This window comes from Salminus brasiliensis, chromosome 1, assembly GCF_030463535.1.
Source record: "Salminus brasiliensis chromosome 1, fSalBra1.hap2, whole genome shotgun sequence".
In the NCBI taxonomy this organism is placed as follows: domain Eukaryota; kingdom Metazoa; phylum Chordata; class Actinopteri; order Characiformes; family Bryconidae; genus Salminus; species Salminus brasiliensis.
The window spans coordinates 97,258,189-97,284,333 of record NC_132878.1 but is presented as its reverse complement, the minus strand read 5'-3'; the positions used below and the strand labels follow the sequence as shown (position 1 = coordinate 97,284,333).

The 26,145-nt window shown below is 44.5% G+C and overlaps 1 protein-coding gene across 1 annotated transcript; it reads left to right on the top strand.

Annotated features, from left to right (window-relative positions):
• Positions 1-983: 983 nt before the first annotated feature.
• On the top strand, positions 984-26,145 carry LOC140537638 (beta-1,4-galactosyltransferase 3). The gene is made up of 7 exons (XM_072659756.1): positions 984-1,095; positions 17,304-18,178; positions 20,095-20,330; positions 21,935-22,122; positions 22,348-22,470; positions 23,533-23,637; positions 23,871-26,145. The coding sequence occupies exons 2-7, from the start codon at positions 17,911-17,913 to the stop codon at positions 24,130-24,132; spliced, it is 1,182 nt and encodes a 393-aa protein (XP_072515857.1). The 5' UTR covers positions 984-1,095; positions 17,304-17,910; the 3' UTR covers positions 24,133-26,145.

Genomic DNA, 26,145 nt, shown 5'->3' with positions numbered 1-26,145 from the left:
GAACTTCAGAGTTCTGTGGACCGAGGGCGGTCCGGCCACTCTCCAACTGACCCACACATTCATTAACCCTCATCAAACGAACTGAGCCGAGCTGAGCCAATTAAACACCTCCAGGAAAACTAACTTAGTGGTCAGAAGCCCTCTGTACCGAGTGCATCACTTCCTGTGCTTTCAGAGCGATTCACTTATGAGTGACTCGGTTCTTTTGAATCTTTTGAATTGATTGAGAGGGAAGGAGAAAAGAGAGGGGGGGGGGGTCACATGGGTGGAACATGGTCATGGTGGGCTCTGAGTGGGTTCCCACATGTGCTGTTACTGGACTTCCCAAATGGGACCTATTGTTGTGTGGCCCACCTTAATCTCACATGGGTCCCATCAAGGCCCTACACTCAGATAGGGCCCATGTTGGACCCCTCCTGGTCCCATCCCTGACCCTGATGGGACCTTAGTGGGCATCCATCCCCATGGATTAAGCATTCTGGGTCGCAGTTAGTCCACCTATGTTATCTGGGGAGTTGAATGAGCAGAGCAGGTGTCCCAATACTTTTGTCATTTGTCCATATGGTGTATAAGTATGTGTAGAAAGTAGATGTAACCTTTTATAATATTTAATTCTGTAAAACTGTGGTTGCTTTAATACTTTAATTATCCATTTTTGCAATACTGTCCCCATCCCATTCTGAATCTGAATCTTTGAGGAGGAGGAAGAAGAGGGAAGATGATGAAGAAGAGGAAGGAAGGCTGGATAGACGAGAGATGATGGATGAAGGTGATGAAGAGGAAGAGGAGAAAGAGAAGTAGAGGGAAAATAGACCAATAAATCCAACAAAATAATAAAAAAGAGGAGAAAAGCAGCTAGCTAGCTCCGTAGAATCGGTTCGTTGCTTCGAGTCGGCGATCAAGCGTTTGTCAGAGTGGGAGGAGCGAATCAGCCCAGTGACTCGGTTCACTGCTAAGACTCATTCATAAGGATCCGAGCAGTGGGGAACGCGAATCATTGAATCTCGTAACTCCAGCGGGCAGATGCGGGCTCAGAAGAGGGGCAGATGGCCGGTTTCTCCGGGCTGTTGTAGGAAGTGAGCCGGGGATCGAGCGGTAAGCGCGGATAACTAACTTGCCGTGGTGTTTGGAGGCTCGGTGGCGTTGGGCGGGTTTTCCGTTACAGCCGGGGACCGCGCTGTTAGCCGTAGCCGCAGCAGCTAACCTGCTAACCAGGCTGGCTGATGTCGCAGAGCGCTGCGCTGCTGCGGCTTGTTTTGGAGGGGAAATTCAGCGGAATGGGGGTTAATTTCAGTCTTAAACCGGGTCAAACGCATGTAGGAGCTTGTGTACTCTGTCTGAGGCAGTTTGGAGCTGTTTGTTGAGCTCGCCGTAGTTTAACGGGACCGGACTGGTTCAGTCAGCAGTGATACCGTCTCTGTTTACATCTGTTACCAGACTGAAACCAACTGGACCGGTCTGTAAAGTGACCAGACTCGAAGATAAGCCCATATCTGATCAGATTTGGGTAGTTAGGGGTATTTAGACACGGTTCAGCTGCTTTTAAGATGGGATAAGTTAGTTAAGCTAGTTAAGTTTACCACCTGTCTGTCTGACTGTCTGTCTGACTGCCTGTCTGTCTGTCTGTCTGACTGCCTGCCTGACTGCCTGTCTGTCTGACTGCCTGTCTGACTGCCTGTCTGACTGCCTGACTGTCTGCCTGACTGACTGACTGTCTGTCTGACTGTCTGTCTGTCTGTCTGTCTGACTGCCTGACTGCCTGTCTGACTGACTGACTGCCTGACTGACTGCCTGACTGCCTGCCTGTCTGACTGCCTGCCTGTCTGTCTGTCTGCCTGTCTGACTGCCTGTCTGTCTGTCTGTCTGACTGCCTGTCTGACTGTCTGCCTGTCTGTCTGTCTGACTGCCTGACTGACTGTCTGACTGTCTGTCTGACTGTCTGTCTGCCTGACTGACTGCCTGCCTGACTGCCTGACTGTCTGTCTGTCTGACTAACTGCCTGACTGACTGACTGCCTGACTGACTGACTGTCTGACTGACTGTCTGACTGACTGTCTGACTGACTGCCTGTCTGTCTGACTGACTGACTGACTGTCTGACTGACTGACTGAGTCAAAGAGACTTTGTGTAAAATAGAAATCTTAATACCAAACCTTTTATTTCTAAGTCTTTATAAAGTCTTACAGACTTTACCCGGAGTCCCTATAGACTGCTTTCCACTGTAGGTCTTTATAGATCTTGTAGTCTTTAATTTAGGTCATTTTAGACCTGACAGCATCTCATCTGAGGGGCTTATAGACCTTACAGCCTTCATATGAAGCCCTTATAATCCTGGCAGCGTTTACCTCGGGTCCTTATAGACCGTACGGTCTTTACCTCGGGTCCTTATAGACCGTACGGGCTTTACCTCGGGTCCTTATAGACCGTACGGGCTTTACCTCGGGTCCTTATAGACCGTACGGTCTTTACCTCGGGTCCTTATAGACCGTACGGTCTTTACCTCGGGTCCTTATATTCCTTACTTTGGGTCCTTATAGACCGCACGGTCTTTACCTCAGGTCCTTATAGACCGCACGGTCTTTACCTCGGGTCCTTATAGACCGCACGGTCTTTACCTCGGGTCCTTATAGACCGCACGGTCTTTACCTCGGGTCCTTAGTGTCCTTTCTTTAGGCCCTTATAGTCCGTACAGTCTTTACCTCAGGTCCTTATATTCTTTACTTTGGGTCCTAATAATCTGTACATCCTTTACTTTGGGTCCTTACAGTCCTTACAGTCCTTACTCTAGGTCCTTTTAGTCCTTCTTTAGGCCTTAACAGTCCTTATAGTCCTTACTATGGGTCCTTATAGTCCTTACTATGGGTCCTTATAGTCCTTACTATGGGTCCTTACAGTCCTTACTATGGGTCCTTATAGTCCTTATTATGGGTCCTTATAGTCCTTACTCTAGGTCCTTACAGTCCTTACAGTCCTTACTCTAGGCCCTTACAGTCCTTACTCTAGGCCCTTACAGTCCTTACTTTGGGTCCTTATAGTCCTTATTATGGGTCCTTATAGTCCTTACTCTAGGTCCTTACAGTCCTTACAGTCCTTACTCTAGGCCCTTACAGTCCTTACAGTCCTTACTCTAGGCCCTTACCGTCCATACAGTCCTTACTCTAGGCCCTTACCGTCCATACAGCCTTTACTTCAGTTCCTCACAGTTTATCTGACTGTTTTGCCCTGAATCATAGACTGGTCTGGTAAGAGATTGTGTGTGTGGGGGGGGTTTGGTGTTTAATAATGCTCAGCTGCTTTTCAGTTAGGTGGGAGTCCCCTCCTGTGTGCAGGCTGACTAATACTACAGGTGTGTGAAAAACAGCTCATGTAGCTGACGTCCAGTCAGCAGAGTGACGGTACAGATAGGAGTTATAAAGCTTATTTAACGCACAGAGCTGTTGGCTGATATGTCAGATTAATGTGGAAACCGATGTGTGTGAGTATGATCTTCCCCAAAATCTAGTGGAAAGCCTTCCTCTCTGGACAGTAGAGACAGTTACTCCAACAGCAGCAGGATTGACTCTTCAATACCATTGATTTCAGAAGAAACAGTGAATAGGTGTCCCAATACTTTTGTCCGTATAGTGTAAAGCAGTGTGGGAAGCTGTTCTTTCATTATTGTGTTGAAACTAATCTGCTGTCTGTGTGTCTGCAGGCTGTTCTCTGTGAGATGGCCGTTGGTCAGTAATTCGTCCCGCTGCAGTTTCGTCCCCCTAAGCGTCACTGATTGTCTGGCGTCTCCGTATCGTTCACAGTAAACCACCGTCTTTCTTCAGTGTGAAACTCCTCCCAGCTGATCTGCTCACCCCTCCCCACAGCCCGCCAGCACAGACCCCATCAGCACAGGCAGACTGACCAGTTCAACCACAGATTAGCATTCAAGTGAGGGAGGGTGGGAGGGAGAGAGAGATCTAAACCAACTCACTAAATGGACAAAAGTATTGGGACACCTACTCAATTACCATTTCTTCTGAAATCAAGGGTATTAAAATGAGTTAATCCTGTTTCTGTTGGAGTAACTGGCTTTACTGTCCAGAGAAGACTTTCTACTAGATTTTGGAGGAGGATTTGATTGCGTTCAGTGACTAGATCTAGAGTTAGTGAGGTCAATAATAAGGTCTCCTCATCCCAATCTCCTCAACTCATCCAAAAGTACTGGATGAAGCTCCACCATCATCATTCCAGATGGGGTGCCTGGCATTAGGCAGCATGAAGCCAATAGGGTCATGATGTGTCCTATCTGCTCCAGAGGCTCCTATTCTATTGGCAGTTCCTCTCTACAGGGTCTAGACAAGCTGTGTGTGCATTTACACATCTGTGTCAGCAATGAGTGCAACTTAAAGTAGCTGAATGCATTCATTAGCAAAGGTGTCCACAAACTTTTGGCTGTTTTTTTTTTTTTGTGTGTGTGTGGCAACGAGAAGTGTGGGAAAAGCTGCTCTGCAGAAGCACAATGACAGGGGGTGGGAAAGACCTTGAGGTTGTTTGGACTACAAGACACACACACACACACACACACACACACACACACACACACACACACACACACACACACACCGTGAGAGGAGGACTGCAAACCTGTGTTTATCAGAAAGTGAGCTGTAAGTATGGTAGTCAAGGAGGCGGAGCTACAGTCTCATTAGGGTGAATAATAATTAATAACGCTCTAAATGTAGGTATTGTGATATACACTGAGGAGGAGGAGCTACAGTCTCTCATTAGGGTGAATATTAATAACGCTCTAAATGTAGGTATTGTGATATACACTGAGGAGGAGGAGCTACAGTCTCTCATTAGGGTGAATAATAATTAATAACGCTCTAAATGTAGGTATTGTGATATACACTGAGGAGGAGGAGCTACAGTCTCTCATTAGGGTGAATAATAATTAATAACGCTCTAAATGTAGGTATTGTGATATACACTGAGGGGGCGGAGCTACAGTCTCTCATTAGGGTGAATATTAATAACGCTCTAAATGTAGGTATTGTGATATACACTGAGGAGGCGGAGCTACAGTCTCTGATTAGGGTGAATAATAATAACGCTTATTTATTAGAATAAACACTAATAATAACACTCCTACAGAAAGTGGTGGAGGTTCTCCATCACTGTGTTCATCATTAGAACATCTCCAAAGTTCTCCTCTCTCATGGAGTCTAGTGTTATTTAGAGCTCTCCTCAGATCAACACCTGGTTTGGTGGTAAATCAGGGCTTAATGATGGTAAATCAGGTGAGCTGCTGCTGCTGCTGCTGCTGCTGCTGCTGATGATGGAGTTGAACACATCCTCCACGCTGTGCTGGCTGGACTGGGGGGTGTCCAGAGGAACCCTGGAGGAACCGAGCTCTGTTCTTCAGACTAGCTCACCGACAAGATCTCATCTCATTTAGCACTGTTACCACCAGAGGGAGCTCCGCTAGAACACAGCGGTAAAAACAAAGGATTGGAAGTGGATCAGGGCTTTAACGTGGGGTTTTGGGCGAGTGGTCAGATGTTCGACCATGAGCTGCCTCCCTGCCTGCCTCCCTGCCTGCCTCCCCTGGAGAAAGCCTTGCTGGTATTTTTCGTGGTTGCTATGCAAATCCAGTCAAATACTGCGGTATGCTTTTGAGGCTTCATATTGGCAGCTGCAGGTTCTGGCTGGAAACCGCAGGGGTTTGCTTCATTGGGCAGAACTATTATTTTACCTGGAAATCAGGAAACCTGGTAATTAGCACTATGCAAATTAGTGGCGTGTGTGCGGCGTCGCTATGTCTTGGCCTTGCTGGAGGACCGCGTTGGTGTTTCGTGCAGTTTGGATGAACTTCCTGTTTGAGTGATTTGTGATGAGATGTAAAGCAGCTGCAGAGTTCAGCGGCGTGTCCTGGTGACGAGCGACTCCCTGTGTGTTCGGCGTCGGCTCACGGTGGGCTGTTTGTTAGAGTGCTGTGTGTTTGGTCCCCATGGAGCTGATCGCCTGGATACGCAGCACACAGCGGTACCATCACATTCACCCCCTCCTCTCTCTCTCTCTCTCTCTCTCTCTCTCTCTCTCTCTCTCTCTCTCTCTCTCTCTCTCTCTCTCTCTCTCTCTCTCTCTCTCTAACCCTCCTTTATCTCGCTGTTCCCAGGTGATTCATCTTTCACACTCACTCTCAGGTGAAGCAGGTCTATCACACCTTACCCAGGTGAATCTCAGACTAAGCCAGTTTCTCTGGCCTGTCCCAGGTGAAGTCAGGCTCGTCTGGCCCCTTTGCCCCCGGGCGAGGCCGGGTTCATCTGACTGTACGGCCGGTGAGGAGGGGGGGTTCTCTGGCCCCTTTGCCCCAGGTGAGGAGGGGGGTTCTCTGGCCCCTTTGCCCCGGGCGAGGCCGGTGTTCTCTGGCCCCTTTGCTCCAGGTGAGGAGGGGGGTTCTCTGGCCCCTTTGCCCCGGTCGGCTCATCTTTTTGCCCCCATCTCACCAAGTAGCCTGGGTGGCTAACTTTTCTCACCTTTCCCAGGTAAATCTCAGTTTTGCTTAGCTCAGGTGGGCGGGGCTATCACACCTTTCCCAGGTGAACAAACTGACCTCCACCTACTAATGAAGACCTTTCACCCTGTTATTCATGAGCATAATAGATTAATCTGCTTACCTTTCCAGACGCCCTTTCCCCCCCGCACACACACACACACACACACACACACACACACACACACACACACACACACACACACCTACACCTAGTGTTCCTACTTCCTGACAGCTGATGAGAGAAAATGCGTCCCACTCTCGGACAGAATGAATAGGTGAAATCCCAGCCTCGACACACACACACACCCCCCGAGTGATGGTCTAAGGTTTTAGGTTAACCCGGATGCGAGGGCTCGGGTTCCGGATCTACATCGGGTTCTATTGACACTCAAAGAGGGCAAACAGGCCCTTACAGCCAGAACCTGGCAAAAAATCAAATGTCCTCTGGAGTGACGTCAGTCAGCCACGTCACGTTTGCTACAAGCTACAAGGCTAAAGTGGCTAACGGGTGGTGGAGACTTTTACACTATGTGGACAAAAGTATTGGGACACCTGCTCATTCATCACTTCTGTCGAGTTGATCCTGCTGCTTCTGTTGAAGACTCTCTACTAGATTTTGGAGGAGGAACATTGCTGTGAGGATTGCGTTAGTGAGGTCAGGATGTTGGATGGTGATGATGTTCAACACCCCACCTCATCATCCCCAACTTATCCCAAAAGTACTGGATGGAGCTCCACCACCGTCAGTCCAGAGAACACAGCTCTTCCACTGCTCCACAGCTCCTCAATGCTGGGGGGCTTTATACCCCTCTAGCCCACTCCTGGCTTTATTAGGCAGCATGGAGCTGATGGGGTCATCTATGTGCAACTTAAAGTAGCTGAATGTGTTTGTTAGAAGGGGTGTCCACAAACATTTGGACAGTGTGTATATATGCTGCTGGTGTCGCAGGGAGTGTATGAAGGCTTTATGTTTGCACACCCAATCCTGAGTCCTGCTGTGGATCCGGGGGGGTGGGGGGGGGAAAGGAGTATTAAGGTGTGTGTGTGTGTGTGTGTGTGTGTGTTCTGCATCAGATGGAGCAGCTGTGGCTTTTGGGTATTTGTTTCACAAATATCTCCTCCCAGGGTGCGCCCAATACACCCCCCCCCCTCACCGGCCGTACAGGCCCTGTCCCACCAGCCTCGCTCTCCAGCCCTCTCGCGCTTTCTCACCTTTACTCTCTCATTTCTGTTCTGCCTTTCATCTTCATTCTTCTTTGTCTTTTGTTTTTATTTACTCTTCTGCTCTTTTGATCTTTTCTTTTGTTTTCATTCTTTGGTTCTCGTTTTGTCTGGTTTCTTCTGTTGTCTTTGTTCTTGTTCTCGTTCTTTCATCTTTATTCTCTTTTGTCTTTAGTACTTGTGTTTATTTATTTATGTTTGATCTTTTCTTTCCTTTATTCTCATTCTTCGGTTCTCTGGTCTCATTTTTTCTATTCTCTTTGTTCTTGTTCTAATGCTTCTGTTCTCCTGTCTGTTTTTGTTCTAGATTTCTTCTTTTGTTTTGCTCTGGTTCTCATTCTTCTCGTCCTTCTTCATTCTCTTTTCTCTTTAGTACTTGTTCTTCTAAAAAAATATATATATACTTTATATAATATATATTTATTAATAATAATAATAATAAATATATAATAAAAATAAATATACAATATTTATAATGCTAAATATAATAATAAGAATACATATATATATAATAATAATAAATGTAATATTTATTATTATTATTATTATCACTGGTTTGTTTGTGTTCCCTCTTTGTTCTCTTGATGGTTTGATGGTCGTGGGTTCTCGTTCTTTCATTCTCAGCTTCTTTCTCTTTCATTCTGTTTTATTTTATTTTTATTCTTAATCCTCCTTTTTCGTTTCATGTCTTTTGTTGTTGTTGTCGTCGTTTTCTTGGTTGGTGTGTATAATTTAAGGCTGGGTGATTATCGTACAAACTAGTGTCTATATCAGTGCGGATACCGGCTCTTACACACAGTGTCGGTATCTGCGATAGAGAGCACAGATAGGTAGAGCTGGGCGATATGGAAAAGGTTTAATATCACGATATTTAAAGATTTTGTTTTTTTATGTTTTTTATATTTATCACTATTTTCTCATTTAGACAAAATGCACCAACAGTCAAACATTTTTAAACTACTCTCCAATACTGAGTGATTTTTTTACTCCCAACATGCAAATAATCAGTGCTTTTTAAGCTCTGACGATATTCACAATACACTCACAAAAGCATTTTGTAAACCTTGATACACAATTTATCACGATAGGATAAAATATTGTCATATTGCCCAGCTCTACCATGAAGCTTACTGACTCCTTAATTGAATTTTTTTTTTTTTACATTTTAATCAAACAGTAAAACGGCCAATCTAGTCATAAATGTAACTTTCAGCTCGTTCTGTCTTCATGTGCTGTTTATTAGGTTCAGAAAGCAGAAGTTTTCAGAGTTTCAGCAGCTTGTTTAAAGGAAACACTGAAGTCTTGAAGGGTGAAATTAGCTGCAGAAGCTCTTTCTGTTTCTAATCTGGTGTTTTTTTTTCTCACGGCTCTAAAATGTGAATTTAAACAGCAGTTAAAAGCTGTTTGGTGAAGCTGAGCCGGATTCTGCTTCCCCACCTGCTCGTGTTTCTGCACTGTGGAGTTGGAATGGTGTTTTTAATTATTTCAGCTCTGAAATGTGTTATTGTGCAGCTCGCTGCTCTTTCAGGGTCAGATATTAAAAAATACAACCTATAAAAAGTGGAACTCCTATAAGTATCGGTTTAGATTTAGAGCGTGTATCGCTGTTTAAGGCCGAGTTGGTATCAGTGTCAGCAGATGCTTTAAAATCTGTTATCAGTATCGGAAAGGAAACGGTGGTATCAGTCTGTCCCTAACACAAATATCACTGTTTTTTTTTTTTTAAGAATGTTTTTCTTGGTACAAAATATTCAGAATATTCTGTTTGTTACTTTTGCAAAATCACAAACATCGCCAGCTAGTGCACCGCTTTACTCAATATTAATATAAAAAATATTATATATTGTTTTTTTACAGTACTGCTCCTCAGCACATGAGCTCCAGATGTTGTGAACTGGAGCCAGTGTTGAGCCCCTCAGCGTCTCTCAGGAATCTCCAGCCTTCCTCTTACTCGCTCTGTCGCTCGCTCGCTCTCTCTCTCTCTCTCGCTGTCTCTCTCTCTCGCTGTCTCTCTCTCTCTCCCTCTCGCTGTCTCTCTCTCTCTCTCGCTGTCTCTCTCTCCCTCTCGCTGTCTCTCTCTCCCTCTCGCTGTCTCTCTCTCCCTCTCGCTGTCTCTCTCTCCCTCTCGCTGTCTCTCGCTGTCTCTCTCTCCCTCTCTCTGTCTCTCTCTCTGTCTCTCTCTCTGTCTCTCTCTCTCTCTCTCTCTCTCTCTCTCTGTCTCTGTGTCTCTCTCTCTCTCTCGCTGTCTCTCGCTCTCTGCCTGTCTCTCTCGTGTTCAGTTATAGAAAGAGTCTCTCCTGCTTCTGTTGGAGTAACTGTCTCTACTGTCCAGAGAAGAAGACTTTCTACTAGATTTTGGAGGAGGAGCATTGCTGTGAGGATTTGATTGATTACATTCAGAGACTGAGCTGCATTATTGAGGTCAGGATGTTGGATGAAGTTCTTCCACAGCTCCTCAATGCTGGGGGGCTTTGAACCCCTCTATAGCCCACGCCTGTCATTATTAGGCAGCATGGAGCCGAGGTTCATGATGTTGATCTGCTCCTGCAGGTGGTCCTATTCTATTGGCAGTAGTTCTCTGCAGACGTGTGGAGGTGGTGCAGCTCACTGTTGTGGGTGCAGCTGTTTGTTGATGGTTCTTGGTCTGGATTGTTCATTTAGTGAGGCTCTGAATGCGTCCTCAGCGGGATCACGTTGCTTCCCGGGGGTGTTTACACCTGGCTCTTCATGAGGACGCGTGAAATCTGAACCCGAGCCTCTGCTCTGAGTTTGTGCTGAAAACAGTGTGTTTAGAGGCGGGACCAGAAGTGCGGCCTCACTCTGTAAGCCTGTTTTCCTGTTGTTGGTCCTCTCCGATGGTACTGCAAGAACACACACACACACACACACACACACACACACACACACACACACACACACACAGAGTGCTATACAGGGACATGTACCTGGGCATGCTGCTTCTTGCTGTTAATGTCTTTGGGGTAGAACTTGTGCTGCTTCCTGGCATGACCCCAGACTGCAGTGAGGAGGAGGAGGAGGAGGAGGAAGATGACCCTAACATGCCTGGGCTTGATAAAGAGCGAGTTGTCTACGCTTCTAATATATATATATATATATATATTGTGTGTGTGTGTGTGTATGTGTATGTATGTGTGTATGTGTGTATATGTATGTATATATATATATATATATATATATATATATATATATATATATATATATATATATATATATACTTTAGTGGCCTAAGTTTATATAATCAGAATTAAAGCTATATTTTTTTTTTTGTTCATTGGACAGATAAATATGTATAAACACCAAAAAATATATCTAATTTTCTTTCTTTCTTTTTTTTTTTTTTTTGGTGTATATACATATTTATCTGTCCAATGAACAAAAAATATAACTTTAATTCTGATTATATAATTTAGGGCTGTGTGTGTGTGTGTGTGTGTGTGTGTGTGTGTGTGTGTGTGTGTGTGTGTGTGTGTAGATAGATAGATAGAGACATGATTTAAAAAAAATTGTTTAGAAAGATATAGATAGATGGACAGGGTGGGTTTGCTTTATTTATTTATTATTAATTTTATTATATTAATATAAAAAAAAACATAGTATTCATGAAGCATTTAGCTAATATAAGCCAGTAGTGCTGGGCAGTACACAGATTTTTATCATTATTAATTTTAAAATCCTTCAAACATCCAACAAACGTATTAAAAGCTAATTAAACCAAAGAGAGGCCAAATCAGAGGCCACGCCCCCTGAAAGCGGGCTGTGTCTAAACCACACTCTACCCCCTTAAATGTGCTCCTAAGTACACACGCCTGTAGAAGTGTGTTAGTAAGCACAGAGTAGGGGGCAGTGTGGTCTGGGACGCAGGCGTGTTCCTGCAGACGGCGAGCCGCGGCCTAAAGAGCTCCCCCTCGGCCGTCTGAGGACCGGGAGTGTTTTGGGCGGAGGCCAGCAGAGGGGCTCTCCGTAAGCTTGGCCAGGCGGAGGAGGCCGCTCTTGGTCAATTGCAGTCTTAAGCAACTCGATAGTAAGTAAGTAACGGCTGTGTCCTCATCGGCCCGGGTTAACAGGAGTTTCTGCGGCGCTGCTGTTGCATTGTGGGCCGTTTGTTATTGGGCTGTGGTCTGTTTCTGAGTTTAAGGGCGGTGTGCCAGTGAGGGAATCTTCTTAAAGCTCCTTAAATCTGCTTAATTACAACTCTGCACCACTCTGTTGCAAAATTACATTTATAATGATTACCTTAACTGTATACAGTCTTACCCCAGTGATGACCATTCCCAATAAGGCTGCACAGTACGGGAGGAAAGATTATTGTATATTATAATAAATAAAATAAATAAATAAATAAATAAATATTCATAATATATATAAAATAAATAATCAGATTACTGTTCAATCTTGTTGTTATTAGAACATAATAAAGGAAAACGAGTGGCACTGTGGAACTGCAGAGTTTAGATACTTTTTAATTTAATGTATTTCATTTTTAATTTCATTTTTTTTATGGACAGTTAAGATACTTATTTTTCATTGGACTTTTCAAAACTGATGAAATAAATAGTATTAGGCAGTCTGGTGGCTCTGTCATGGGAAATTATACAAAAATAAATAAAAATGTATATATTATAATTTTTATAATCAAGCAAAGCTTTTAATAAATGTTGACTTTGCATGTCCTGTGATGTGTCTTTTGCACATTATGATAATAAAAAAAAGCAAAATCAATACATTGTTTAGACCTAATTCCAAATTTTAGTGTTTAAATACAAATATTGACATTAAGTGACCTAAAGCAGAGGTTACCTGGTAACATTGAGGTAATTTTACTGTAGAATAATAATAATAATAATAATAATAATAATAATGATCTGAAGTGCAAGAAGATTAAAGCAAATATTGAAAATCAACATTTCTAATCTTTTAAAGATATTTATAATTGATTTAAATTGATAATCTTTGATTCTATATAATAATTACTAATTATTAGTTTTTCATTTTTATGGTTAAATTATTTTGACCCAAGTGTTGTTTCACACCAACAAACCCCTTTCAGTAACTTTACTCATTAGTAAGGTGCAGCCCTGCTCGTCACACCCCACCCGTCCTTTTACAGATCTAAAGAAGATCTGGAGGCGTTCTGAGGGTGGATGTTTTTGGTAGGTGTGTTACAGAGCTGAGATCAGGGTCGTTAGCAGGCTGCTGACTGCGGGCCTGAGGTGTTCAGTGACCTCTAATAGACCTGTAATCGACAAGCAAACAGTTTGAGCTACTTTTATTATTATTGACATTTAAAGCTCTTGTTCTACATCCAGACGACGGCGGAGTGATCCTACAGCGGCTGTTAACTTTATTATTATGGACTTTAATGACTGGCAGCCTTTGTCCTGTGGCTGAAGTGTTAAGAGGGACTCTATAAATGTACAATAACTAACAGCTGCACTTAGAGCTGAGCAATATGACTCTATTATATTATATTGTTAACACGATAACAAATTTATCACAGTATGCTTTTAGGAGTGTATCGTGGACATCGGCAGCGCTTAAACAGCACTGATTAACTGCACCTTTCATTACAGAGAGTGTATCGGTCTTATTTATTTCAGTGGGGTGAAGCGTATCTTGATTTACGTTGCTGGTGCATTTTGTCTGCTTCACAAAATATTGCGATAAATCTCGTATACCGTAAAATGTCTTAAAATATCGTGATATAAAGTTTTTCCATATTACCCATAACTAGCTGGGCTTTGAAGTTCAACAGAAAGTGGAAATATGACCATATTAAAGCCCAGCTAGAGCTTAGCGATATGGAAAAACTTTATCGTAAAATTACTTAAATTATCGTGATATACGATATTTATCGCAATATTTCGTCATGTAGACAAACTTGAATATGATCAAATTTCCACTTTCTGTTGACCACATTAGAGCCCAGCTAGTGCTGAGTGATATAGGAAAAAACTTTATATACCGATATTTAAAGACATTTTACGATATATATATATATATACACACACGTTATTAATCACGATATTTTGTCATGTAGATAAACTCGAATATGGTCAAATTTCCACTTTCTGTTAATCTTTAAAGCCCGGTGAGTTATGGGTGATATGGAAAAACTTTATATCACGATATTTAAAGACATTTTACATTTTATATATATACGATATATATTCACAATATTTTGTCATGTGGTCAAAAAAACAAAACAAACTTGAACATGGTCAAATTTCCACTTTCTGTTGACCATATTAAAGCCCAGCTAGTGATATGAGTGATATGGGAAAACTGTATATCCCAATATGTAAAGACATTTTACGACATTTTATATATATATACGATATTTATCACGATATTTTATCATGTGGGCAAAACGCTTGAATATGGTCATATTTCCACTTTCTGTTAATCTTTAAAGCCCGGCGAGTTATGGGTGATGTAGAACAACTTTATCCTGATATCTAAAGACATTTTACGTTTTATATATATATATATATATAACGATATTTTGTCATGTAGTCAAAAAAAAACAAAAACTTGAATATGGTCAAATTTCCACTTTCTGTTGACCATATTAAAGCCCAGCTAGTGATATGAGTGATATGGAAAAACTGTATATCCCGATATGTAAAGACATTTTACGACATTTTATATTTATTTATATATATATTTATTTATATATATATATATATATATATATATATATATATATATATATATATATATATATATATATATACGATATTTATCACGATATTTTATCATGTGGGCAAAACACTCTAATATGGTCATATTTCCACTTTCTGTTGAACTTAAGAGTTTTTATGTTATTGAAAAAGGATGGAATTGGGACTCCAGCTTATCGTGTCATACCCCCAGTGCTCCCAGTATCAAATAACGCTGCTCTTTCCACATGCCTCTCTCATCAAGGGCGTTTTCTCGTCACCCGATTTCGGTTCTGTCCGCCTCCGTGCTTTGTCTTCACACGTGAACTTTAACGAGGGCGGGCGTCTATTTCCGGTCCTCGTTAGCACTGATGTTTACACCACACCACGACTCCTTCAGACCCCAGCCATGTAACATGAGGACCTCTGCAGGGTTAGCACTAGCGCTTGTTGCCAAAATGTCCAGTCTCCGGCTGCTCAAGGCAAGGACGTCCTTAATTGTGCGGACGCTCTGATTTTGTCAGGTGCGTCCATCTGCAGAAACCGCCAGAATCCAGGCCTCGTCCCGCTCTGGGGGGGGACTCTAGGCCCGCTGTAGCTGAGGGTTTAGCGACATGCTAAGCTCAAGGAGGAGGGAAAGGAGGGTTATCCTCTGAACAGGTGGGATCTGATCTGAGCCTCCGTTAGCTGGACGTTCCAGACTGCATGTCGCTGTCCATGGACTGTTGGGTCTTTGGTAATGTGGACGGGTCAGATGGTCGCTGGTTTCAGTGCCATGGTTCAGCCGGGGGGGCCTCTATTGTATCTGGTTACGGTGAGTGAAACCGGTGTGAAGTAGACCTGGGCCAACAGTAGCCAGACTGGCACCTCCCGAGATGTTCTTGCGGATGGTTTTGGGGGCCGTTTAGAAGGGTCCGAGTTCATACGGCACATTCCCGTCTGCAAAAGTGCCAAGTGTGGAAACCACCCATGTTCCTCCACAGCTCCCAGTCTGGCTCCCGTCGGCCAGATTAGGATCAGAGCCGAGCGAGGGCCTGTTTTAACGAGCCCTAATTGATCTGCAGTTACAGGCGGCAGATTAACCAGCTCTGAACCAGGATCACTGGTGGAAGCTCCTTTCAAGGGTTGGTTTAAGTTCTTGCAAATTTCCTCTGTGTTTTCCCATGATCCTTCCTCTTCACACCCCGATTCTGTTCGGTACTGTTTTCAAGCTGTCCACAGGAATGATACCAGGTCTTCTGGAAAGCTGTGCCTCTGTTTTGATGCTCTATAATGCTCATATGATCCACACGCTCATTCTGACAGACTGTAATACACTACAGGAAGCGTAGGGGGCGCTCTATAATGCTCTATAATGCTCATATGATCCACACACTCATTCTGACAGACTGTAATACACTACTGGAAGCGTAGGGGGCGCTCTATAATGCTCTATAATGTTCATATGATCCACACGCTCATTCTGACAGACTGTAATACACTACAGGAAGCGTAGGGGGCGCTCTATAATGCTCTATAATGTTCATATGATCCACACGCTCATTCTGACAGACTGTAATACACTACAGGAAGCGTAGGGGGCGCTCTATAATGCTCTATAATGTTCATATGATCCACATGCTCATTCTGACAGACTGTAATACACTACAGGAAGCGTAGGGGGCGCTCTATAATGCTCATATGATCCACACGCTCATTCTGACAGACTGTAATACACTACAGGAAGCGTAGGGGGCGCTCTATAATGCTCTATAATGTTCATATGATCCACACGCTCATTCTGACAGACTGTAATACACTACAGGAAGCGTAGGGGGCGCTCTATAATTCTCTATAATGCTCATATGATCCACACGCTCATTCTGACAGACTGTAATACACTACAGGAAGCGTAGGGGGCGCTCTATAATGCTCTATAATGCTCATATGATCCACACGCTCATTCTGACAGACTGTAATACACTACAGGAAGCGTAGGGGGCGCTCTATAATGTTCATATGATCCACACGCTCATTCTGACAGACTGTAATACACTACAGGAAGCGTAGGGGGCGCTCTATAATGCTCTATAATGTTCATATGATCCACACGCTCATTCTGACAGACTGTAATACACTACAGGAAGCGTAGGGGGCGCTCTATAATGCTCTATAATGCTCATATGATCCACACGCTCATTCTGACAGACTGTAATACACTACAGGAAGCGTAGGGGGCGCTCTATAATTCTCTATAATGTTCATATGATCCACACGCTCATTCTGACAGACTGTAATACACTACAGGAAGCGTAGGGGGCGCTCTATAATTCTCTATAATGTTCATATGATCCACACGCTCATTCTGACAGACTGTAATGCACTACAGGAAGCGTAGGGGGCGCTCTATAATGCTCTATAATGCTCATATGATCCACACGCTCATTCTGACAGACTATAATACACTACAGGAAGCGTAGGGGGCGCTCTATAATGCTCTATAATGTTCATATGATCCACACTCTCATTCAGACAGACTGTAATACACTACAGGAAGCGTAGGGGGCGCTCTATAATGCTCTATAATGATCATATGATCCACACGCTCATTCTGACAGACTGTAATACACTACAGGAAGAGTAGGGGGCGCTCTATAATGCTCTATAATGATCATATGATCCACACGCTCATTCTGACAGACTGTAATACACTACAGGAAGCATAGGGGGCGCTCTATAATGCTCTATAATGATCATATGATCCACACGCTCATTCTGACAGACTGTAATACACTACAGGAAGCATAGGGGGCGCTCTATAATGCTCTATAATGATCATATGATCCACATGCTCGTGAACCAACATCTTTTTTGTCACTTTGCTCTTTCAGATGGTGAGCTGCGATTGGCTGAGCTTTCATCATCCAAGGCTTCCTGAGACTGTGGTGCAATCAGGCAACAGCTGCGGGTGCAGAACATCCTGTTTTGGACTCTGAGACCTCCTGATGGGCTGGCTAAGCTCCTGTGGACCAGCCCTTGGGTTTCGGGACTCTGCTCGAGGTTGTTAGAACCTTCTGCCCCGAGCTGGAACGTCCAGAAGGGAAGTGGATCAACCTGAAAGCCATCAGTAACCTGAGAGGAGCCGTTTTACTGTTTAAGCCTCATTACATCTCAAGTGCCTTCCTCATATAGCTTCTCCACCTGTGCCAGAACGTTTCCTTGTCCGTAACTCTCCACGGCTTCAGTTCTGAGTCATTTCAGCTGTTTGTTTGTTTGTTTGTTTTTGGTCTTCTCCAAAACTGCGAGATGATCCAGTAACAGTATCTCTCAGCACGTTTAGCACCGAGCCGTTCTCATGCCTTCATATAGGAGAACCTCATCAGCCTGCCCTCACCGCCAGGGATGAGACCCCCGTAGACTGAGAGCTCCTCAGTCTCGCCTGTTTTCTTTTGTTTGTTTGTTTGTTTGTTTGTTTGTTTGCTCAGTCGGACCGTCGCCATGTTCTCCTTTCACTCCAAATGGCGCTATCTGGTCATGCTGCTGGGCGTCCAGCTCGTGGTCATGGCTCTTCTGTCCAGGGATGGCTACCAGAAGAGGGTGACCTACTTCTTCCGGATTTTCCGGAAGCTGGACGTTCTGTCTGGCTCGCCGGCCGGTCATGGACGGAACCACACTGGCGCGGACGTCTATGCCAACCTATCCTACCTGCTCAACGTCCAGAGCAAGGACGACGTGCCCTACTGCCCGAAGAAATCGCCGCTAACAGGTGAGCTAACGGCACCGCCGGAGTGGGGGCCGGGCCCGGTGTTGTGCTTTTCCTGCTCGAGCCGGTTTAGCGGGTCTGTTGGAGCAGTGCTGGACTCCGGCCCCTGCTGCCCGCCCCCGCTGCCCGCCCCTAGTGTAGTAGAAGTGTACGCTTCCTTGCACTTGATCCCTTAAGAAGCCGTAGCCCGAATACGGGCCTCAAACCCGTCACTGTGAAGATCTAGCAGCATATCTGAAGCGTTACAGCTCCACTGTAAGCAATGAGAGACAATATTAAAGCTTAGATTCTCTGCTTTTCCTTAATTTTGCCCTTTTATCTTCAGTTTATTGCAAAATGTTAGGTACAGTATGCATATTCATATTTTTCATGAAGCCATTTTTAGCCAAAATGGACAGAATTGTATACAGATAGAACGAGCAGACTCTCAGCACTGCGGCGGTGTGCGGCTACTGAATTACAGTCAAAAGAAAAAGCTTTTCCAAACCAGAATCCATTCAGACACGCCTCACACACAAACACACACACACACACTTCATAGTATAATTTTATTATTATTGAGATCTATGATAACCTTATTATGTTTCTTATTTTTACTACTGACTAATTTTTATTATTGTTATTAATAATAATATATAAATAATGATTTACTACTAAAGGCAATCTATTTGACTGCTGCTGAGGGTGGTGATTTAATGTCCTCAATAATATAAATATAAATAGTACTACTACTACTACTAATAATAATAATAATAATCTGTAATTTAAAGTGTTTTTTTCCCTACAATGAGGACAGCTTATTATTATACTACTGATATTTAATAATAATAATAATAATAATCTATAATTTAAAGTGTTTTTTTCCTACAATGAGGACAGCTTATTATTATACTACTGATATTTAATAATAATAATAATAATAATCTATAATTTAAAGTGTTTTTTTCCTACAATGAGGACAGCTTATTATTATACTGCTGATATTTAATAATAATAATAATAATAATAATAATAATAATAATAATCTATAATTTAAAGTGTTTTTTTCCTACAATGAGGACAGCTTATTATTATACTGCTGATATTTAATAATAATAATAATAATAATAATAATCTATAATTTAAAGTGTTTTTTTCCTACAATGAGGACAGCTTATTATTATACTGCTGATATTTAATAATAATAATAATAATAATAATAATAATAATAATCTATAATTTAAAGTGTTTTTTTCCTACAATGAGGACAGCTTATTATTATACTGCTGATATTTAATAATAATAATAATAATAATAATCTATAATTTAAAGTGTTTTTTTCCTACAATGAGGACAGCTTATTATTATACTGCTGATATTTAATAATAATAATAATAATAATAATAATAATAATAATCTATAATTTAAAGTGTTTTTTTCCTACAATGAGGACAGCTTATTATACTACTGATATTTTACTACTATTGCTACTATTACTAATAATAATTATTATTATAATAATGATGAGAATTTTAAATGAGATCTTGGTTATGTTAATGCAGTCTTTCTCCTCGCTGAGTAAATCCAACCTGTATGTTTAAAAAATTACTCTATATACATACACACTGTGTATAATTCTTTTATTATTGTTGACCCCTGACGTCGCCTGCTTTCTGAAAGGACTTTGGGCTGCTATCAAAGTTATAATGTCCAGTGCTCCATCTGAGGTCAGTGCTCCATCTGAGACTGTGGAGTTTTAGTGAGGGCTGAGCTGTAAAACAGGCCAGTAAAGGTGTGTAATAAAACCATATAAACAGACTGAAGTTCAGCACAGTGCGGCGCAGGAGTGTCTCAGTGCAGGGTGTGGGGATTAACTGTGGGATAATAATAATAATAATAATAATAATAATAATAATCATCCCTGCTGGCTGCTCTGACAGGTGGACCCATCCATGTCAGCTTCCCATCCGGACTGACCCTTGCTCAGATCGAGAGGAAGAACCCACTGGTGGTCCGAGGGGGGCGCTACAGGCCGCCTGACTGTGAGGCTCGGCATCGCACTGCCGTCATCATCCCCCACAGGAGCCGAGAACACCACCTGAAGTTCCTCCTCTACTACCTGCACCCGTTTCTGCAGCGGCAGCAGCTGAACTACGGCATCTACGTCATCCATCAGGTGGGTCTGTAGACCTACGTCATCGCAGAGGGTGGTGACGTTACCAGGGCGTCTGACTGTGATTGGGCATAATGACTGCCTTGTTTGTTCCAAGACCCCGCCCCCTCACTGTTTATTCTGAAACTCCTCCCCCCTGACTGTGACTGGTTCTAAACGCTGCCACGTTTGTTGTGAGACTCCTCCCCCTTACTGCAACTGGTCCTGTTTGCCACCTTGTTTGTTCTGGGACCTCCCCCTGACTGTGATTGGTCCTCTTGACTGCATTGTTTGTTCTGTGGCTCCTCCCCCTGACTGTCATTGGGCCTAATGACTGCCCTATTTATTCTGAGGCTCCTCCCCCTGACTGTGATTGAATGAATGAGGCAGTGATCAGGATCAGAGACCTCCTGATCATTGGTTAGTCCTAATCACTACCTTGTTTGTTCTGAAACTCCTCCCCCTGACTGTGATTGGTCCCGATCACCTCCTACGGGATGTTGAGCAGTAGTTGGTAACTTTACAAGGACCTAGAAGAGCAAAGCGAGCTCTCTGGATTAATGTCAGGGGAAAACTCATCTGTAGCTGGACATTTATTCCCACCTCATATTAAAGCTTGGATTAGGCTGTAATCCCCGTGGGTCTGATCCGCGGTCTGATCCGCGGTCTGAACTCTCTGGATGTTCTGGGATATCCTGCGGCTTTAGAGGACTCTCCCCACAAACATTCACAACCAAATGAAATTATCCACTTAATTTTGTTGCATCAACTGTGTATTAGAGCTCACCTGAGCTGAGCTCTCCCAGACGATTCACAGCCTGGTGAGTCGGTTCCAAAAGAGTCGCTTATTTGATTCCTGTTGGGTAAAAACAGCCGCCTGTAAACCTTTATGCGCGCAGGGTCGCTTTGCCGCCTGTAAACCTTTACGTCCGCAGTCGCTTTGCCGCCTGTAAACCTTTACGTCCGCAGTCGCTTTGCCGCCTGTAAACCTTTACGCGTGTGCGCAGGGTCGCTTTGCCGCCTGTAAACCTTTACGTCCGCAGTCGCTTTGCCGCCTGTTAACCTTTATGCAGTTGCTTTGTCGCCTGTAAACCTTTACGTCCGCAGTCGCTTTGTCGCCTGTAAACCTTTACGTCCGCAGTCGCTTTGCCGCCTGTAAACCTTTACGTCCGCAGTCGCTTTGCCGCCTGTAAACCTTTACGTGCGTGCAGGGTCGCTTTGCCGCCTGTAAACCTTTACGTGCGCGCAGGGTCACTTTGCCGCCTGTAAACCTTTACGTCCGCTGTCTCTTTGTTGCCTGTAAACCTGTACGTGCGCGCAGGGTCGCTTTGCCGCCTGTAAACCTTTACGTCCGCTGTCTCTTTGTTGCCTGTAAACCTTTACGCACCCGCAGTCCGCTTTGTCGCCTGTAAACCTGTACGTGCGCGCAGGGTCGCTTTGCCGCCTGTAAACCTTTACGCACCCGCAGTTGCTTTGTCGCCTGTAAACCTTTACGCGTGCGCGCAGGGTCGCTTTGCCGCCTGTAAACCTTTACGTGCGCTTAGGGTCGCTTTGCCGCCTGTAAACCTTTTTTACAGTCCGCTTTTTTTACGGTCATTAACCGTTTGTTGGTTGGTTTGTGTTTGAAGGCCGGTAACTACACGTTTAACCGCGCTAAGCTGATGAACGTGGGATTTCGGGAGGCCATGCGGGAGGAGGACTGGGACTGCCTGTTCTTCCACGATGTGGATCTGATCCCTGAGGACGACCGGAACACCTACATCTGCGACCAGAACCCCAAGCATGCCGCCATCGCCATGGACAAGTTCGGCTACAAGTCAGTGTCCTCCCACCTGTCCATTCTGCTCCACAATAACACACACACACACACACACACACACACACACACACACACACACACACACACGAGGAGTCTGCAGTATCAGAACCTGCTCCTGCTGGGAGGTCCGTTATGTCCTCTGTCCAGCACTGGATGGGTGAGGAGTCAGGTTCCCGGTTCGGTCCATTAATGTGAGCTTCTGTCTGACCTCCTGTCCCTCAGACTGCCCTACAAGATGTATTTTGGAGGGGTTTCGGCGCTGTCCCCCCTGCATTACCTCAAGATGAACGGCTTTCCCAACAACTACTGGGGCTGGGGGGGCGAAGACGACGACATCGGGATCCGGTGAGTGTGTCTGAAATAGTCTGGGCTCAATTCCTCAATCTTTCTTTTCTTGTTTTCACCATAGAAACCAACTGGGATACCCTAGCAACCACTTAGTAATACTATTGCCAACCACCTTGGATACCACAGCAACCACCTAGGAAATTCTTAGCAACGCTGTAGCCGCCAACTAGGTTACCATATCAAGCACCTGGCATCATCATTGCAGCCACCTGGGATACCATAGCAGCTGCCTAGCCTAGCAACTAACTGGAATAACCTAGCAACTACCTAGTAACACCATTGCAACCTCCTTGGATACCACACACCATAGCAGCCACCAAGCAACCACTTAACACATTCCTAGCAACACTGCAGCAACCGCCTGGGATACCATAGCAGCTACCTAGCCTAGCAACCAACTGGGATACCTGAACATCCCCTAAGTAACACTACTGCAACTACCTGGTAACACCATTGCAACCACCTTGGATACCACATACCATAACAACCACCTAGCACATTCCTTGCAACACTGTAGCCGCCAACTGGGTGCCCATAGCAACTCCTTGGCACAACTGTATCAGCCACCTGGGAAACCATAGCAGCTACCTAGCCTAGCAACCAACTGGGTTACCAAAGCAGCCCCTTAGCACAATCGTAGCAGCCACCTGGGAAACTATAGCAGCTATCTAGCTTAGCAACCAACTGGGATACCCTAGCAACCCCTTAGGAACACTATTGCAACCACCTCGGCTACCACATACCATAACAACCACCTAGAAACCAATTCCTAGTAACACTGTAGTCACCAACTGGATTGCCATAACAGCCACCCAACCTAGCAACACCATAGCAACCACCTCTCAACCACTTAGCATCATCATAGAAACATCCTATTAAATCCATAGAACACGGAACACCATAGCAACTAGCACCAGCCTAGCAACCGCCCACTGTGCTGATCAGTGAAGAACTGTGTACAGTAAGATCTGTAAGGCAGTGGATTGTGCAGCGGTGTGATCTGTCTGTCTGTCTGTCTGTCTGTCTGTCTGTCTGTCTGTCTGTCTGTCTGTCTCTCAGGGTGTCTCTGGGGGGGATGGTGATCACTCGTCCGTCTGTGAAGGTCGGCCGCTACAAGATGATCAAACACAAACTTGACCGGGGCAACGAGGTCAACCCGAAAAGGTCAGCAGCTGCTCGTCGTCTAAATCTGCTTTATTTTACACCTTCAGGACCGCCCGCCACGGCCTGGAAGCCCACCTCTCAGTGTACAAACACACACATACACACACACGCACCTCTCAGATAACCTGTTTAATGAGGTGGTCAAGGGTGTGATTTACATACGACTGTGTAAACATTCACTCAGGTGGTCTCAGTCTAACCCACCCCCCCCCCCCCCGACTCTTGTCCTGCAGGTTTAACATGCTGGCTAAGACGAGGCAGACGTGGAAGCTGGACGGGATGAACTCTGCAGAGTACGAGGTGCTCTCTCGGGAACACCGCCCCCTGTACACGAACATCACAGTCAACATCGGCACCGAGGCGGGACTGCACCCCCCCACGCAGCCCCCACCCAAAAAACAGAAACCGGAGAAATCGCCTGCGGATGACCCGGAGGACCACGAGGACACCGAGGACCTGGATGAGGAGCTGACAGACTTTCAGTCTCAGCACTGACACAGAATGCCTGCACCCCTTTATCCCCTCCCAAACACACACACACACACGCTTACTTGCATACAGAGAACTGAGTGTGTGTTGTGTGGGTTTGGGTACGTCATGCCTTCACTGCACTCCTTAAACCAGTTACAGGCTGGTGCCATATCTGTCTCTCTCTCCATTTACCTAATCCCCTCACAGACTGCTGCAGGCTGGACCGCTGCTGCCCTCCAGTGGGCGTTGGCGGATGCTCTGAGGGCTAGCTGCACGCCATCCCACAGACGGACTGCCTCTCTTCTCCTCAGTGCCAGACGTGTGCTGGTAAACCGCTGTGGCCTTAGACTAAAGCTTCTCTCTCTATCTCTCTATCTCTCTCGATCGATCAATCAGTTGATCGATCAACTTTTCTAGGTTTTGATTGATTGGTTGTTCTAATATATCGTTTAAAAGGGAACTGCGCTGTTTGTTCAACCCAACCTTCATCTGCTGCTGCGTTAGCACCGTTAACGACGGTGACAGGTTGCTGGTTGACTTCCTACAAAAAAACATTTGAGGCAAAAAAATAATAATTGATTCCTTGTTTTAAGAAACACAAATTAGTTCCTGAACCTCAAATGAATTATTCTTTCATTAGACGCTGTTTAAGATTATTTTGGGTAACCGCTTGGATTAGCGGATCTTTTGTGGCGTCCCAACAGGCTCCGTTTTAGGGCCCATGACCCTTCCGTTGATTATGACCGTAGTGTGGGCTTACAGGGTCTAACAGGGCTTAGAGGCTCTTGTTCGTTGTTCGGTAAATAATTACATTATTAGTTACATAATAATCCACAATAGAGCCTTTGTTACCACCCTGTTATGCAGCTTATTAAGCGCTGTCTAGTTTGCAATTAGTGATTAGTAGAACCGACAGCACCTGGACTTGTCCGTTACAGCTGGACAGGTGTTAGTTTGACCCCTGAAATGTAGTAAAACCTCACAATAGAATCTGGAACACGTCTTGATGTTTTGACGATTATTAAACTCTGATTAACCAGAAAATTGCACACCAAGCAATACGTCTAGCACGATCTAGAACCCACGTAGCGTAAAGTATCAACGTTCTGCTAGCATGTGCATTTGAGTAGTAGCTCATGCTCGTTTCTTTGCGTAACGGGGTGGTAACGTAACGTTTAGTGTGCAGTAATGCGTCTGATGATGTGATTAGTAGTGATTTCTGCAGACGATGGCTGTAATTATGTACAGATAAAGGTGTGATGATGGATAAAAGCTTAATTCACACTGAAGAACCTTTAATATTAACCCTAATTTGTGTTCCGTTCTAGAAACCGCTACCTAGACGGACAGAGCTCAGCAGCTGCCCCTGACTTCTCACATAGGTTCTACAAATTTCAGCAAATTCTGCCAGTTATTCTCTGTAAAGATCGACTGTTCACCCCAAACGCAGCAGATGGGGATTAGCTTGAGCATCAGGGGCGTGTCCCTTTATAAGGAACAGGGTGCGGGGCCTGTAGGGCTGAGTCATGCCGCTTTCAGGCTCGTTAGGACTGGAACGCATGACTCTGCGGCGTCTGTTAGTGATTTTCTTTATTACGATTATTATCCTACTCTTCTTTTTGCGTACTGTAACGGATGAGCGGACTGAAACCCTTCTCCCGCACCCTTTTTTTTTCTTTTTTTTTAATGGAGTAAATGATTTAACTCAATCAGGACTGGTTTCGTAACGGTAGCCACTGCTGTGTACATATCTCCATAGCTCCGCTTTGCCATTATCGCCTTTCCGGACCGGCAGAGGGGCGTCTGGAGCGGCCTGCCTGCTCCCGTTATGAGTGAAGTGATCTGTGTTTCTGTTCTGTAGATGATCAGTGATGCATCAGGGCGATCAATCGATCTGATTGGCACTTTTAGACGGATGGCTATTCAGGGTCACTGTGTTGCAGTGACTGGCTGGGTTTGAGTGTGAATGTGAGTGATGAGACATTTCCTCCCGTTTTTCAAACTTGCACCACTGTGTCTCTCTCTAGGGGTCAGGGA

Excerpts from the sequence above, each read along its gene's own strand:
- LOC140537638 (XM_072659756.1), top strand. The coding sequence starts at position 17,911 with ATGTTCTCCTTTCACTCCAAATGGCGCTATCTGGTCATGCTGCTGGGC. Across the intron at positions 20,331-21,934 it reads GCATCTACGTCATCCATCAG|GCCGGTAACTACACGTTTAA; the intron begins GTGGGTCTGTAG and ends TTGTGTTTGAAG. Across the intron at positions 22,471-23,532 it reads GACGACGACATCGGGATCCG|GGTGTCTCTGGGGGGGATGG; the intron begins GTGAGTGTGTCT and ends TCTGTCTCTCAG.